The sequence below is a fragment of the Castor canadensis genome, chromosome 12 (assembly GCF_047511655.1).
Source record: "Castor canadensis chromosome 12, mCasCan1.hap1v2, whole genome shotgun sequence".
NCBI classification, from domain to species: domain Eukaryota; kingdom Metazoa; phylum Chordata; class Mammalia; order Rodentia; family Castoridae; genus Castor; species Castor canadensis.
In genome coordinates, this window is record NC_133397.1 from 23,389,547 (window position 1) to 23,405,854 (window position 16,308).

General features: G+C 40.2%; 1 protein-coding gene across 2 annotated transcripts; it reads left to right on the forward strand.

Moving 5' to 3' along the window:
* The first annotated feature begins 495 nt into the window (after positions 1 to 495).
* Positions 496 to 15,106, forward strand: Gpn1 (GPN-loop GTPase 1). 2 transcript variants are annotated; one of them, XM_020154644.2, is made up of 13 exons: positions 496 to 665; positions 1,355 to 1,448; positions 2,525 to 2,564; positions 3,430 to 3,496; positions 4,596 to 4,633; positions 6,485 to 6,563; positions 6,770 to 6,864; positions 8,395 to 8,440; positions 8,919 to 9,148; positions 10,314 to 10,353; positions 11,402 to 11,492; positions 13,115 to 13,222; positions 14,443 to 15,106. In XM_020154644.2, the coding sequence occupies exons 1-13, from the start codon at positions 525 to 527 to the stop codon at positions 14,526 to 14,528; spliced, it is 1,155 nt and encodes a 384-aa protein (XP_020010233.2). In that variant the 5' UTR covers positions 496 to 524; the 3' UTR covers positions 14,529 to 15,106. The 2 variants fall into 2 exon arrangements, with proteins under 2 accessions (XP_020010233.2, XP_073905501.1); XM_074049400.1 differs by having other exon boundaries at positions 8,919 to 9,001.
* The last annotated feature ends 1,202 nt before the right edge of the window (positions 15,107 to 16,308 follow it).

Below are 16,308 nucleotides of genomic sequence, written 5' to 3' on the forward strand. Positions count from 1 at the left end.
TTGGGGTCTGATATTAAGATCCTTGATCCATTTTGAGTTAATCTTGGTATAGGGTGATATGCATGGATCTAGTTTCAGTTTTTTGCAGACTGCTAACCAGTTTTCCCAGCAGTTTTTGTTGAAGAGGCTGCTATTTCTCCATCATATATTTTTAGCTCCTTTGTCAAAGACAAGTTAGCTATAGTTGTGTGGCTTCATATCTGGGTCCTCTATTCTGTTCCACTGGTCTTCATGTCTGTTTTTGTGCCAGTAACATGCTGTTTTTATTGTTATTGCAAAAAACTCAATTTTAAAAAAGAGAAAGTAGGTTCCAAGAGCTGAAGTCCCTTTGCCCACGACTTGACACCACTAGCAAGTGGATAAACCTGAGGACCACCAGGAGATGCGCTCTGTACACACCGCCCCTCCATCTTCCCCGCCCCCGCCCCCGCCGTCGCCCAATCACAGGCCAGTGGGCGGGCCAGGTTCTCCGCCCAATCACAGCCCAGAACGCAAGAAGGTCTCTCTAGCCGCGTGGCCTCTTTATGGTGAGGCGGCCCTGGACTGTGGAAAAGATGGCGGCGCCCGTGGGTCCTGCTGAGCCGCAGGCTTCCGGGGGTCCTCGGACCTCTGTTTGTCTGTTGGTGTTGGGAATGGCGGGATCTGGGAAAACCACCTTCGTACAGGTGACGTCCACCGTGCAGTCGTCACAGGACGCGCGAGAAGTTGCTTGTGGCTGTCAGAAGGCCAGGGTTAATGGGAGGGAGGTTTCTGAGGATTTAGAGGGAGGCTTTTTGGGGGACTTACCATCAGCTCCACTTCGTCGCTCCCGGAAGCCTGGGACCCCAGCCTGGGTCATTTAAGGCTGCATTTGCGCACCCTCAGCGCACGCTTGGTGCACCTTACCACATTGTATTAAAACTGGCTTGCCGATAAAATTGCTAGTTTTTCGAAGGGCGAGGCTTGTGAGTAACTCGAGAGGAATACATTGTAGGCACACAAGTTTTTAGAGAGGAGTTGACAAAATATTTCTTGCGCGCCTACTATGTTCTAACCGCTGGGAAAACGGGAAATGAAATTGACAAGATCCCCACGTTCGTGGAGTTGTGTTTAGTGAAGGAGATCGAGTAAAAAAAGCCCAATGTGCGTAAAAAGGGAGCAAAGAAGTAAAGAACAGAGAAGGCTTTGTTAGTTGGGTGCTAAAGCAAAGTAGCATTTGAACCGAGAGTTGAATGCTGAGCCTGGACCTGTTGGGTGGTATTTCAAGTAGAAGCAAGTAGCGCCAAAGTGTTCAGGTATAGTCGATAAAGGAATAAGTTCTCTTTGGTGCCTTTGCTATCCCTTGAACAATCTCCCTCGTCCTATATTTCTGCAGAGGCTCACGGGACACCTGCATAACCAAGGCTTTCCACCTTATGTGATCAACTTGGACCCAGCTGTACATGAAGTCCCCTTTCCAGCCAATATTGGTGAGTGAACCTCCTGGGGCTTGTGTGGAGTGCCTCACAGAGAATGGAAAGCCTACAGCCTTAGACCTTTGTGAATCCCTAAACAGGCTTCTTCCTTATTTCGTTTTCTCCTTTACTTTTTTTTTTTTTTTTTTAATAGTGCCCAGGATTGAATCCAGGGCCTTGCCCATTTTGGACAAGTGCTCTAGCACTTAGGCATACCCCCAGCCCCTCCACGTTCCTAAATTTGCTTGTATCCTTTCCATTTTCCTTTGTTTCTACTCTCTTTCTGACTCTAGTGTGTTAAGCTGTTATAATTTGATAAAGTGAATTATTGGGAAGTCATTCCAATAATTTGATAAAGTGAATTATTGGGAAGTCATTCCATAATCATCTAGGCCATAAACCCCTCTGCTGACTCTGACATAAACCTTTTACATTTAGTTTCTTTTCTCAAAGTTGAGTCGGAGTTTAAAAGTTCTTCTGCTATACTTCACTTACTAATCTGTAAGAAGGTTGCTTATACTTCCCAAGTTCCATGGGAAAATGTGTATATATGCATCTGTGCATTGTTCTGAGAAGGGGTTCCCAATTTTCATCAGACTTTATCGAGGCTATCAGAAAAGTTAAGAATAGGTGTGATCCAGTGTTAGGATTTCTGCTAGGCTCCAGGCTTCCTGATTTCCAGGACATCACTGAGTGCTGATCTTTTACCTCCTTCTCACTTGTTAATCCTACTAAAATTCTTGTTCCCCAAACATACTAATAAAAGGAAGAGGGCCTTGTTTGAAAGAATCAGATCATTTTGGGACTAGTTCATGAAAAAATTTTCATTCTAAATTCAGGGAAAAAACTGAGTCTTTCTCCTCATGGTCTTACTTTTTCTTTAATCACTTTTCAATGATTTTAGCTTGTAAGTTTAGGAAATAAATGTGGAAAGTAACTCAGATACCAAGAGAGAAACTTGTGTTTTTTTTCACTGGAGAAGAAGCAGAAATGACTTGAGAGGCCTGTTGGCTTAACATCAAAGGTATTGATTTTCAAATTACATTATATCTTATGTGTAAACTCCAGTTAATTCTTCCCCCTCCCCTCAGATATTCGTGACACTGTGAAGTATAAAGAAGTCATGAAACAGTATCCTTTTTCACATCTACTGCAGTGTTGACTCCTTCCTGGTTAGCTTCTGTGTGTATTTTATGGCTTTGAGAGAGTGATTTTAGCTGTTTTTGTGTAATATACAAGCACAAACAGAAGAATTGTTTGCTTTAAAATAATTTTATTCAGAGGATGGAAGAATGTAGGATAGGCTTAAAAATAACCATTTTTACTTATGATTTCAGTTTTCTTTTTTTTTTTTGTCTTTTCTTTTTTGGTGCTGGGATCGAACCCAGGGCCTCACGCATGCTAGGCAAGCGCTGTACCACCGAGCTACATCCCAGCCCTCAGTTTTCTTAATGTATCTGCAGACTGAGGTATATTGTAACTAGAGAGAAGAGAAAAGGAGAGGCCGGCTAGGTTGCCTGGGTTTGGCAAGGTGGTATGACCTCGAAGGAGAGATACATTCCTTGAATACTGTTCTTCAGAGCGGGAAACTCAAGAGTATGCTTAGTTGGATTAATTCTTAGTACATTGCTATGTGACATGTGTAGACTCCCTATAGGTAAATCTAGAAAAGAAGATTAATTCTCATCAGCCAGTTGTTTGATTACTGAGGATCACAGCAAGGAGTGTTAAGCAGATGATCTAAATAGCTAAGGCCAACAGGCAGTCAGTGCCTGATACATCTTTAAATTTTGGTTACTTTGCTTTCTTCTTGTCTGGCCATCCCTAAAATGGTAAGTGAATGATTTCCTATGAGCCTGAGGTTGTGTAATTGTCAAGGACTAGGTTGCCAATATCCATCAATGGAATACTAATATAATGCTGTTTTGGTGAGTAATATTCTAGGTAAGAACTTTATTCTAACGTATGCCATTTAAATCCTTAACTGAGTGTCCAGATATGGACTTGGACCCAATGGTGGCATAGTGACTTCACTTAATCTCTTTGCTACCAGATTTGATCAGGTATTGGTATCTTTATATTTATAGACATGACTCTCTATAGAAACCTCTTACATACCTTAGCTTACATTGACAAGAGGAGTCAGTGCTGGGCACAGTGGCTTATGCCTGTAATCCCAGATACTTGGGAGGATTTCAGTCAAAGGCCAACCTGGGCAAAAAAGTGAGTTACCCCCACATCAAGGGAGGCGTAAAGAGGAGGATTGTAGTCCATGTGGGCCCAGGCAAAAACATGAGACTCTAACCCAAAAATAACTAAAGCGAAAAGGGCTGAGTGCATGACCTAAGAGGTAGAGTACCTGCCTGGCTGGGACAAGGCCCTAAATTCAGACCCCAGTATAGCACCTCTCTCCCCCAACTCCTCCAAAAAACCCAGCTAACCTGAACAGAAATACAGAGAATAAAAAGGTATTTTGGTAAATATAGAAGACAACCAGTTTGGTGAAACACTGAACATTTAATGTTTGTAACAGCCAGCAAAAATAAAAATCCAAGGGACCTGGGTTCTTTCTCTGACCTGTTATTGACTTTTGGTGTTAAACCTTGGGTAGCGTGGGGGTAGGGGAAGAAATGGGAGTAGGATGGGCTAGCAGGCAAGGAATGGTAAGATAATGATGCTGTTTTCTTCTGACAAATATTTGTTATCTCTTAAGTTTTCACTGTTATCTGCTTCCATGAGAGTTTTCATAATCATTAGTTTTATTACTCTGATGCCACTTCATCAGACAAGCTATTAACATTTGAGCAAAGCTGGGTTTGATGTTGTTTATCAGCATTCCCAGCTACTCAGGAGGCTGAGGCAGTAGAATTGTTTGGAGGCAGGAGTTCATGAGCAGCTTGGGTAATGTAGCCAGACCCTGGCTCTTTAAAAGAAAATAAATAAACAAAAATTTGACCAGAATGTCAGTGACAGGTCAAGGTTTGAACTCAGGTCCTTGTGCTGTGCCCCAGGATGTTATATAAGCTCTCCTTAGCTCAGTGAGTTCATTAGTTGATATCCTAGTATTAAGAACATCAATTTTGATGTTTATTCCATTATAAAAAATGCTCCCCTTGCCCCCATCCCCAGATCCTGTTGTAATTGGCATTTTTTTTCTTTTAGGTGATGAAATTTATTGAGAAGGCTCAGAACACGTTTAAGTAAGTGGTTTCAGAGGAACACTTATCTATTACTCTGTAGTCAACACATTTCTAGGCTTTTGCAAGGATTTAGGATGGGTGCTGATGGGTGGGATCTGAAAGGGTATTGATTATTAGAAGTGAAAAACAGTGGACAAGAAAATTACTGAGGTGGTATGTAGTATAGAGCTAAATTTAATAGTATTCCACTCCCAATTATTGTAACCCCTGTTCTACATGGCTTTTTTCAAGGTGTCTTGAGATTGTCCAGTTGCATTTATCTACCTATCTTTGGGAGACCATCGTTGTTGATATTAAAGCTTCTTTAATACCTTTCTAAGTATTGTTCAAATGAGCATGTAATGTGTAAGAGTCGGAGAAAATGGTTTTTTTTGGGGGGGTGATATTGGGGTTTGAACTCAGGACCTCACACTTGCTAGGTAAGCACTCTACCACTTGAGCCACTCCACCAGCCCAGAAAATTATTTTTTAAATTTAAAAAGTAACAAAATATAAAATAACAATTGATTCTTATTGTCATTACCTAGAATTAACTATTGTTAAATTTTTGGTAGGTTTACTTTTTCTAAGGGAGAAAGGTAATTTACTATTTTTTCAAAAAGAATATATGGTCAATATAAAGAATTAAAGCCATGCATAATATGTGAAACATGAAGCTGTCACCGTGATTCCTAGTAGCAGGAATTTTCATTATTCAGTAATTGGCATTCCACACATTTATATGCACATATCCAGAGAAAGAAAGAATAATGAATAAAAATGTTACAAACAAGGAATTATATTAGAGGTTGTTTTCTTGGAAGTAAAAAAAACAGCTTTATTGAGATATGATTTACATACAATAAAGTTCACCCTTTTAAAATGTATAATGTAATGTTTAGTATATTCATATAGTTGTGCATGGATCGTGACCATCTATCATTAGCAGCCACTCCTTCTTTTCCCTCCCCCAGTTCTTAGTGTCTGTGCCATTTTTAGTTCTGAACAGCAATGTGGTATCTTCACACCTAGTTTCTTTATAATGGCAACAACACTTCTATCTTCTTGTTTTCGTTATAGCTAGTCTAGTGGTATGTCATTGTGACTTTGATTTGTAATTTTCTCCATGACTCTGATGTTGAACTCTTTCATATGTACTTATTGGCCATTGGTATACATTTGGAAATTGTATTAAAGCTCTCTGCCTTTTTTTTTTTTTTTATGGTATTGGGGACTGGAATTCAGGGCCTTGCACTTGCCAGGCAGGCACTCTACCACTTGAGCCACACCCCCAGCACTTTTTGCTTTAGTTATTTTTGGAATAGGGTCTGGAGTTTTTGCTTGAGCTGGCCTAAGCCGTGCTCCTCCTATTTATGCTTCTTGTGTAGCTGGGATAAAAGGCACATACCACCACAACCATTTATTGGTTGGGATGGAGTCTCACTCACTGTTTACCCAGGCTGCTCTTGAACTGCTATCCTCGATCTCCACCTCTCAAGTAAAAATCACTTGAAGAGGATGCCTCTATCTCTCCATTTTCTTCTCTTTCTCCCCTCCATACCCCTGTCTTGATGAAACCTGATGAGTTGCATTCTGGTTTTGCCTAGCTCTCATTTTTAGTCAATGTCTTTCTGTAACAATTGCAGTTTCCCCTGTGGTTATTTGCAGCATCCCCCACCTTCTGCTCCTGCTCATTAGCATCAATATTGGACATGAAGCAAAGTCTGGGGGACTATGTTATACAGATTAGGTCTATGGCAGGAAGTTAGACTTGGCAGTGTGCAGAGGTTATTCCAGTCTTTGATCAGCAGATATTTAGATAGTCAGCATTGTACAAGTATAACTCTTTTTTAATGGTGTTCCTTGACCCAGGTATGTCTTGATTGACACACCTGGACAGATTGAGGTATTCACCTGGTCAGCTTCTGGGACAATCATCACTGAAGCTCTGGTGAGTATACTAGGTCTTGTTCCTGAGGGTGGCTAGAGGACTAGACTGGCTTAGCATCTGGTTAATTGGGACTGTTTATGAGAGGGAGGTGGAAAAGTTCTGTACACGCTGCCTAAAGTGGTTCTCCCTTGCTGAGGAAGGGAGAAAAAGAATTTGGGGTAAGCCAGGACCCTCTGACTAAGACTTTAATTATTTTGTGGCTTTAGGCATCCTCATTTCCAACAGTGGTCATCTATGTGATGGACACATCACGAAGCACCAATCCAGTGACTTTCATGTCCAATATGCTGTATGCCTGCAGGTAACTGATCATTGGGGGGCATGGTGTTCTACCAAGGTATGAGGTCTCCTTTTCCTTCTTTGGTTTTTGGGTTCTGGTTGTGTGTTACTAGATTTGTGTTCATTTAAATTTGCTACTCAATAGCGTGGCTTTGAGTTGGGGAAAGACAGGAGAAAAGAACACATGTGCTCTTGTCATTCTTTCTCATCACCTTCTGATTTTCCTCTATTGCTTGTTAAAAAAATAGGTGGTGGATGCCTAGGAACCTTCTAATAATTGCTTCCTGTTGAGAGAAATCTAAACCTGAGTAGAATGAAGTCCTCTGGACTGAATGGTGTTTTTGTGTCTTATGATAGAGTGAAATTGTAACATGAGGAGAATAAAATATTTTACCTAAGCTGGGCATGCTGGTGCACACCTGTAATCCTACTACCTTGAGGTAGAGGGAAGAAGATGGGGAAATCAAAGCCATCCTGGGCTACATAGTGAGAACCTGTTGCAAAAAGATAAGAGTAAAAAAAATAGTTTTATGTATAATTCTACCATGCACAGGTTTGCCCCAAATGTGATAGCATTAGGAGAGAAAGACGTGGATCATGGTTCACTGAACTTTGTGCATTAAGACTGAGGAGGAAGCACATAATTACGAAAGCTGAGAGAACTGAATTTTGGAGTACACCAGAGCCATCACCAATGTATGTCTTTTGTGATAGGTCTGGAATGTCCCTTCTTGTTAGATGCAAGAAATGATTGATCTAAATAAGAATCTCATGAAAGAGCACTATTTCATCTCTTAATTTTTTAAAAGACAGTTATTTGATTAGTCTGACTATGGACATCATTTTTCAGTGTAGACATAGATCAAAACATTATGGGGGCTGAAGTATAGCTCAGAGGAAGAGTGCATGCTTAGCCTGCTCAAGGCCCTGGGTTTGATTGCCAGCACTGGAAACGATAATTAATTAAAAGGAAAGAGAAGATGTGCTTTAAAAAATAATCATGTTGTATACCTTGAATATGTAGAAATTTAACTTGTCAATTCTGCCTCAATTAAGGTGGAAAAAATTTAAAATCTTAATCTGTAAAATAACATTTTTTATTTTTTTCCCTCCAGCTCAATTGAGGTATAATTGAAAAATGAAAATTGTATGTATTTACATGGCATTTGTATGGATTAAAGAAGATAATACATAGAAGTGCTTACCACAGTGCCTACACTGTAACAAACATTCAATAAATGCTCATTTTCTTCCTTGAATAAAAACATGATAATTATTTGGTAAAATACAAAAAATAGAATCAGTATCAACACATTATTCCTCCAAGTGTGAATGAGTGTGTGTATGTTGTTGTTAGTGCTACTTGTGTGATGTTGGTGGTGATTCTCCTCTTGGGAGAGGAGACTGTGTGAATTGCATGTAAAAATGGATAAGTATTTTGGAATCTGAAGGAAGCCATTCCTGTTTTCTTTACTTAGTCCCAACAGACTGACACAGGGCACACAAAAGCTTCAGTGTTTTTATTAATACTGTCTCTGTGTTTGATTTTCAGCATCTTGTACAAAACCAAGCTGCCTTTCATTGTGGTCATGAACAAAGTAAGTAGATACTGCCTGTTGGGATTTCAGCATACCTCTTGTATCAGAGCCTTGTTTGATGTTGTTGAAAGGTGACTTTAGGTGCTGGAGAGCAGATTCAGGTTTTACTTAACAATCACAGGAACATCAGTGAGCTGCATTTGATCACATAAAGTGAATATTTAGTGCTGACTGTCATCCAAAGAAGTAATTTTAGGATAGATTAAGCCCCAACCATACAGTATCAGTTATGCCTCAGAATCAGGACTGTGCAAATAGTGGAGGGATAATCCATCTATTGGAAATAGCAATTAAAGAAAGAAAAACAAAACTTCTTTATGCTTGTTGCAATGAGGAGGAAATGGGGGAGACAGAGAAGGAAAGTGTATGAATGATATGCTCTTTGTTTTCATCACTTAATTAAAAAAATAACTGTGGCCGTTGTTTGGTCCATGACCTCATTTCTGGTTGCTGATAGTTGGCTTTCTCCCTGGTACAGACTGACATCATTGATCACACCTTTGCTGTGGAATGGATGCAGGATTTTGAGACTTTCCAAGATGCCTTGAATCAAGAGACGACGTATGTCAGTAACCTGACTCGTTCAATGAGCCTGGTATTAGATGAATTTTACAGCTCACTCAGAGTGGTAGGCGTCTCTGCTGTTCTAGGCACTGGCTTTGATGAGCTGTGTGTGCAGGTCACCAGTGCTGCAGAAGAGTATGAAAGGTGAGAGTGAAGGAAGAATATGTTGATGACATTGTCAGTAACCCACAATGCTAATATGGTAGCTGTTTTGCTAGGCAGATAATTTAGGTTTTTATTATTCATATGTGTAGTTTATTTGCCTTATATATATGTACTGAACTTGACCACACTTAGGCAACAAGTCTCCATTCATTTTATTAAAAAACATGAATGATTGAGAGGCAGGGGTCATCAGACCTTTTTTGTAAATAGCCACTTAGTAAATATTACAGGCTTGGTGGGCAACTACTTACTTATTCCATTGTAGGACAAAAGCACTATAGACAGTTCACAAACAAATGGTCATGGTTGTGTTCATGTAACACATTATTTGCACATACCTGCAGTGGACTGGATTTGGTACTGTGGTCACTGTGAGTTTTATTTGAGAAAATTTGTGTAAAGTTCTTAGCACAATTACTGACACAGTAATTCCATGTCATAATAAATGGCTGTTAAAACTATTGCCATTGCTAGAACTGAAGTCCCTTTTAACTAAACGAAAGTGGAATCAGAGCACCTATATACTTAATGGCATGGCCCAATAGGCTGCTGATTAGCAGGTTGCTTTGGCTTCATGCTTTGCAAAACCCTAACAACCACTTTGTGGTTTTCAGGCACATTTTTTTCATGTTGCTTCATCAAGAGTAGGGTTTTTGTGTATTCTCAAGGCTCAGGACAGAACCTCTTCCGTATGCTTTTGTTGTTGCTCAGGTTCATCACTTCTTTATATGTTGGGCTTCTTGAGCAACACAGGTCTGTCTTCTTTTGCTCATCCAACATGTTTACCTCACATGAATGATGAGCTCCTTGGTTATGGTGTCTTTAGTATTTAATTTTTGTAGCCTAGCAGTCAGAAGCTTGTGTCTTTTCCTGTTTACCTCCCCACACCTCTGGATTGGGGCAGAACTTGACTTGGAATTCCCACAGGGGTAGACTCTCAGTGACTAGGATATGTTACCTTGGATGTTCAGTGAAGTAAGGTCTTTTGTTATTGTCTGTCATAGGAAAATAGAAGTGAGAAGAGTCAAATGAATAAATCAAAATAAAAAATGCAGCACCCATTTAAAAAAAAAAAGTGATAAGGGTCAGGGCAGGCAGGGTAGATTATTCAGGGAAGGAATTTAGAAAGTGTTTCTTTTTCCAGGGAGTATCGTCCTGAATATGAACGTCTGAAGAAATCACTGGTAAGAAAGGAGACTGTATATGTTAGCCCAGATATGGTGGCACAGGCCTGTTGTCCTAGTTACTCAAGAGGTTGATGGGGGAGAATCCTTTGGGCTCAGGATTTAGAGGCCAAAATGGACAGCATAGCTAGGCCTAGGCTTTTAAAACAAAACAAAAAACCAAACAACCTCAATCTTCCTGACATAAATGCTTTTATTTTGACTTTCAAATGTATTTTTAAAATTTTACCTTCATTTATTTTTTTTCCAGATTTATTGAGATATAATTGACTAAGAAAATTACATTGTCTCTTTTAAATACCTGTTGTTTTTTGTTTGAGTCAAGGTCTCTTCATAGTCCGCAGGCTAGTCTCAAACTCTGGATTCAAGCAATCTTCCTACTTCAGCTTCCTGAATAGCTGGGATTGTATATAAGCAGGTGCCATCATATATAATTTCAAATACTTGTTAATTTAAATTTGTAAATTTGTGTGTATATTGTCTATATGCAGAAGGTCCCTGAATAATTTTTCTTCTCTTTATATTTGAAGTTCTGAAAATCAGATTTTTCTGTTATTATGCTCCACTTCTACCCATTCTCCAGGATCAGTTTAAAGTCTGGTTGTAGAATTTTGCTGAAGAATAGAGAGGTAGCTCACAACCCTACTCAAATGATCAAGTGTCTGCCCTTAGAGCCTCCATTGCGTCCATAATCACTGAGCCTCCTTGATAGGTATACTTGAGGTTTTGGGAATGTATTTTTGGATCTAATTTCTGAACCCTCAAATTCAGCTGCACATTACCCTAGTCTGAACTTCTTTTATCACCTGGGCCCACACTTACTGTGTCCCCATCAGTCATCCCTTACCAGCCTCTAGTATTTGTATAGTTCCTCATTTCCACTCAAAAGACTGCATTTATATTCCTTTATTATTTCATTTTGTTTTATTCATGCTGGGGATTGAACCCAGGGGTTTGCACATTCTGAGCACACACTTGACCACTCAGTTATAAACCCAGCTCCAGAGGAGCTCCTCTATTAATATGAGGACATTTCCTCTATATATAGGCGAGTGCACAGAGTGAACAGCAGAAAGAACAACTGGAACGCCTTCGGAAAGACATGGGCTCTGTAGCCTTGGACACAGGGACTGGCAAAGGTATTGAAGGGATCTTGGTGTTACAAGTACAGAGGGTAGATTATTTCCACTCAGCAGGAATACATCTATATATGAGAAAGCGAAGAAGAAAAGGATAGAGGAAATGTGAATATATGCACATGATGTCCTCGTGTGTGTTTGTGTGTGTGTGTGTGTGTGTGTGCCCCTGCATGCATGTGTTGGAACAGCAAATACCTCAAGATTATATGCAGCTCTACATTCCTTGGAGGAAGTTTTTCACTTTACTTTGACAAGACACTTGATGTCTGCTCTGGCATTTTTTGTGACAGCTTAACCCTCCCACCCAGTTTTTTTACAGTTACTGTGACAGAAGAGTTGTGACAGTAATAAAAAGAATTGCTATTGCTTTTGAGATTCCCAAAATGTTAACTTCTGTCACATTTATACATTTAATTTTTTCTGTCTCCTTTCTTTTACACACACACACGTGTGTGCATGACTTTACATATCATACAAGTACATAGGACTATGTAAAACTAAGGCACAGATATGATGCTCCTTTACTTTAAGAACTTCTGTGTGTATTCTCTCTTAACCTCAGTGTAGTTGTCAAAAGTGAGGAAACTAACATGGACACGATACTGTTGTCTAATACATAAGACCTATTTAGAGAGAGCCATTTGCCCTTTAGAGCAAGAGAAAATCCTGAATGGGAATTGTAGTTAATTCTCATATCCTTTAGTCATATTTAGTTTGGAACAATTCCTTTATCTCTCTCTCTCTTTTCTTCAAGACAACAGGATAGTTATTTTACAGAATGTTCTTCAATTTGGGTTTCTCTGATGTTGCCTCATGATTTGATTCAGGGAACAAATTTTTGGCAGAATTTTACAGTAGTAAAGTTGTGGGAGGTAGGCTCTTTCCTGCTTCAGCCTCCAGCCCTTTTTTCCTCTGGTTATTTTTGAGATAGGGTCTCATTTTCCCTCCTCAGGTCTGCCTGGATTGCAATCCTCCTATTTTACACTTCCCACCATAGGGATGACAGGTGTGCCACTGTGTTCAGCTATTGGTTGAGATGGGGTCCAGAGATTTCTCAATTAGATTTTCTTCTGATTATTAGGGGTGAGCCCTTACCAGTTTCTCTAAGGAAATTTTACCTCAATTACTATATTTGATTTCCCATTTTTTACCTATCCCCCATTTCTCAAATGATACCCTGATGGCTGTACTCATTATCATTTTGCTTTGTACTTCACACCCTCACTGAACTTGTATTCCACCAGGAAGCTTCCTTAGCATGCCACACTGTGACAGTGAGTCACTCGCTCGCTCGCTGGATCTGCTCTTATGTCTTTAGCCTTCATAGGAAAAACCAGAGCCTCTTCCAAGCTGTGAGCTCATGAAACAGAACTCCACACTCCTGAGACAAGTGTTTTGCATTTTCTTCAGCTGAAACAGTAGGACTTCTTGCACTGTTGCACTTTGTGAACCAAATCACTTAGAAATGATGAGCGAGGTTAAAAACACATTTAGAAGAAGGAAGATCCTGTGTTTATATTTTCGTGAATACTCCCATGCTGCCAATGATAATCACAGTTGCTTATGTATTCAGCTTCATCTTCTTGAAGACACGTATGTACTGATTGGTGTTTTCACTTCAGACAGCCTGTCTCCTGTGCTGGATCCTTCTGACTTGATCCTGACCCGAGGAACCTTGGATGAAGAGGATGAGGAAGCTGACAGTGACACTGATGACATTGATCACAGAGGTGAGAAGTGGCTGAAGTGGCTCATGAAAACAGCTGCTGCAGTTTGCTCAGGAGAGTATCATTGTTGAGAGAAGACCTTAAGCTTGAGGCAGTAAAGGACACAACACCAGCAGTGTTTTCTGTATTGAGAATTCCTGGCCTTCCCAAGGATTGGTTAATATTGAGCTGATCACAGGCCTTTTATTTGTGTTGTGTCTTTAAGTCTTAGTTCAATTTGAAGAATCTAGGTTTATATCTTTTATTAGTATTTTGGTGGATTTTTTTTTGTTTTGTTTTAGTCTGGTTTTTGCTGTACTGGGGATTGAACTCAGGTCCTTGCATTTGCTAAGCAGGCCCTCTATCACTTAGAGCCAGTCTTTTTGCTTTTAACTTGTTTTTTAGACAGGGTCTTGTGCTAACTTTGCCCAGGCTGCTTAAAACTGGGATCCTCCCACCTTCACCTCCCAAGTAGCTGAGATTACAAGCATGCACTAGCCTTAGTATTTTGTTTTTCAATCTGGTGCTGGGGATGTACCTAGGGCCTCATGTTTACTAAGCATGTGCTCTATCACTGAGCTGCATCTATAAGCACAAGTGTTTTGTTTTAAAAATACGTAACATTTGGGCGTGGTAGCACTCTTTGATAATACCAGCACTTGGGTGTCCAAGACAGGAGGATTGCAAGAGGTGAGGCTAGGGTACATAGTGAGATCCTATCTCACAAAAAAAAAAAAAAAGAAAGAAAAGAAAAGAAAAAATGAATACATAAGGCGGCCTTAGCAAAGATCTGGACTATCATGGTGAGGGTAGAATGAGTCTAGGAGCCTGTTTCTACCTGGTATAGTTTTCTGAATTATGAACACTATCTAATTTTTTTTCTTTTTGTGGTACTGGAGTTTGAACTCAGTGTCTCGTGCTTCCTAGACAAGTTCTCTACAACCACATGAGCCATGCCCGTAGCCCTTTTTGCTTTAGTTATTTTTGGGATAGAGTCTCATGTTTATTCCTGGGCAGGCTTTAACTTCGATCCTCCTGGAATGACAAGTGTGTGCCACCATGCCCAGTTTATTGGTTGACATGGGGGTTCTTGCTAACTTTTGCCTGGGCTTGGATTAAAGGCATGAGGCATCAGCACCCAGCCTAATGCAAGGGTTTTAAAAGAACTCCCTTAAACATTGTATGCATATATGAATAAAGGAAAAATAAATAAATAAAAGAACTCCCTTTCATTTTCCTTGCAGTTACAGAGGAAAGCCGTGAAGAGCCAGCATTTCAGAATTTTATGCAAGAATCAATGGCACAGTACTGGAAGAGAAACAACACATAGGAGACTTTTAAGAAATTTCACTTGTTTCTAGAAGTCTAAGATTCTGCAACTCCATGCGAAGGAACTCCTATGATTCGCCGTTACAATAAAGAACAATTATCTTCAGAATAGCAAATTTCTCTTTTGAGGGAAATCTGACTCAAATGAAGTCAGAGATGGAAGACTCTTGGAGCTGGCTGGTAGATGCCAATGGTCTTTTGGCCTTTTCCTGTATTTATGGAAGGAAGGATATACTGACTGCTCTTGGAAGCCAACATCCATTCAGGCCTAAAATGTCTAGTTTCATCATTTGAACTCAGGTGCTTTTGCGGCAGATGGAATCAGAATCACTGTCCTGATGACCACTTCAAATCTCTGTTCAGCTGGATCCATAGCCTCTATTTCTCTACATTACGAGTTGGCCTTCTTTTAGCACAAAAGGAAAGAGGTGACATGAGCTTGTCTGGAGTGACAGTGGAGCACCTTTGGCAATCAATCAGCGCTGGTATAAAACCTTGGTTATCTCATTATAGGACATGTGGTTTGTCAAAGGAAGTTGGTAAAACACAATTTCTGAATAAAAATCCTGTTAAAATGGTGAGGTGGATAAAGAGTTTTTTACTGTAACTTTGCTGAAAGCCTGCCTGTCATGATTTCAAAATAGAAAGTTAGATAAAAGTAGATTCACTACTGTTCACCAGAGAGGCTTAAAGCCTGATGTCCAAACCTGTCTCAATAGGGAAGTGATGTGTAGTTTCCCATACACCCACCTCCTAACCAGGCACAGAGCCAGGCCGTTTGTATTGTAGTTTAAACTTACTGAGTATCCTTGGTGATTTATTCAGAGGCCTTGGATGTTAGCTAGGTGTACGTTCTATACATGACAGCCATTAGAAGTGTTGGCCCTGGCTTCTCTATACTTGACTTAATGGATCTTGGTTTGGTCTCTGCACCAGAAGCCTCAGCATGTACTGGGAAACTTAAGGGCACCCTTCCTAACCAGCTGCATGAGAAATTCCTGTGTGTGCCCAGCAACCTTTTTTTTTTTTTTTAATTTTTCTTTTATTATTCATATGTGCATACAAGGCTTGGTTCATTTCTCCCCCCTGCCCCCACCCCCTCCCTTACCACCCACTCCGCCCCCTCCCTCTCCCCCCCCCCCAATACCCAGCAGAAACTATTTTGCCCTTATTTCTAATTTTGTTGTAGAGAGTATGAGCAATAATAGGAAGGAACAAGGGGTTTTGCTGGTTGAGATAAGGATAGCTATACAGGGCATTGACTCACATTGATTTCCTGTGCGTGGGTGTTACCTTCTAGGTTAATTCTTTTTGATCTAACCTTTTCTCTAGTACCTGTTCCCCTTTTCCTATTGGCCTCAGTTGCTTTTAAGGTATCTGCTTTAGTTTCTCTGCATTAAGGGCAACAAATGCTAGCTAGTTTTTTAGGTGTCTTACCTATCCTCACCCCTCCCTTGTGTGCTCTCGCTTTTATCATGTGCTCATAGTCCAATCCCCTTGTTGTGTTTGCCCTTGATCTAATGTCCACATATGAGGGAGAACATAACGATTTTTGGTTTTTTGAGCCAGGCTAACCTCACTCAGAATGATGTTTTCCAATTCCATCCATTTACCAGCGAATGATATCATTTCGTTCTTCTTCATGGCTGCATAAAATTCCATTGTGTATAGATACCACGTTTTCTTAATCCATTCGTCAGTGCTGGGGCATCTTGGCTGTTTCCATAACTTGGCTATTGTGAATAGTGCCGCAATAAACATGGATGTGCAGGTGCCTCTGG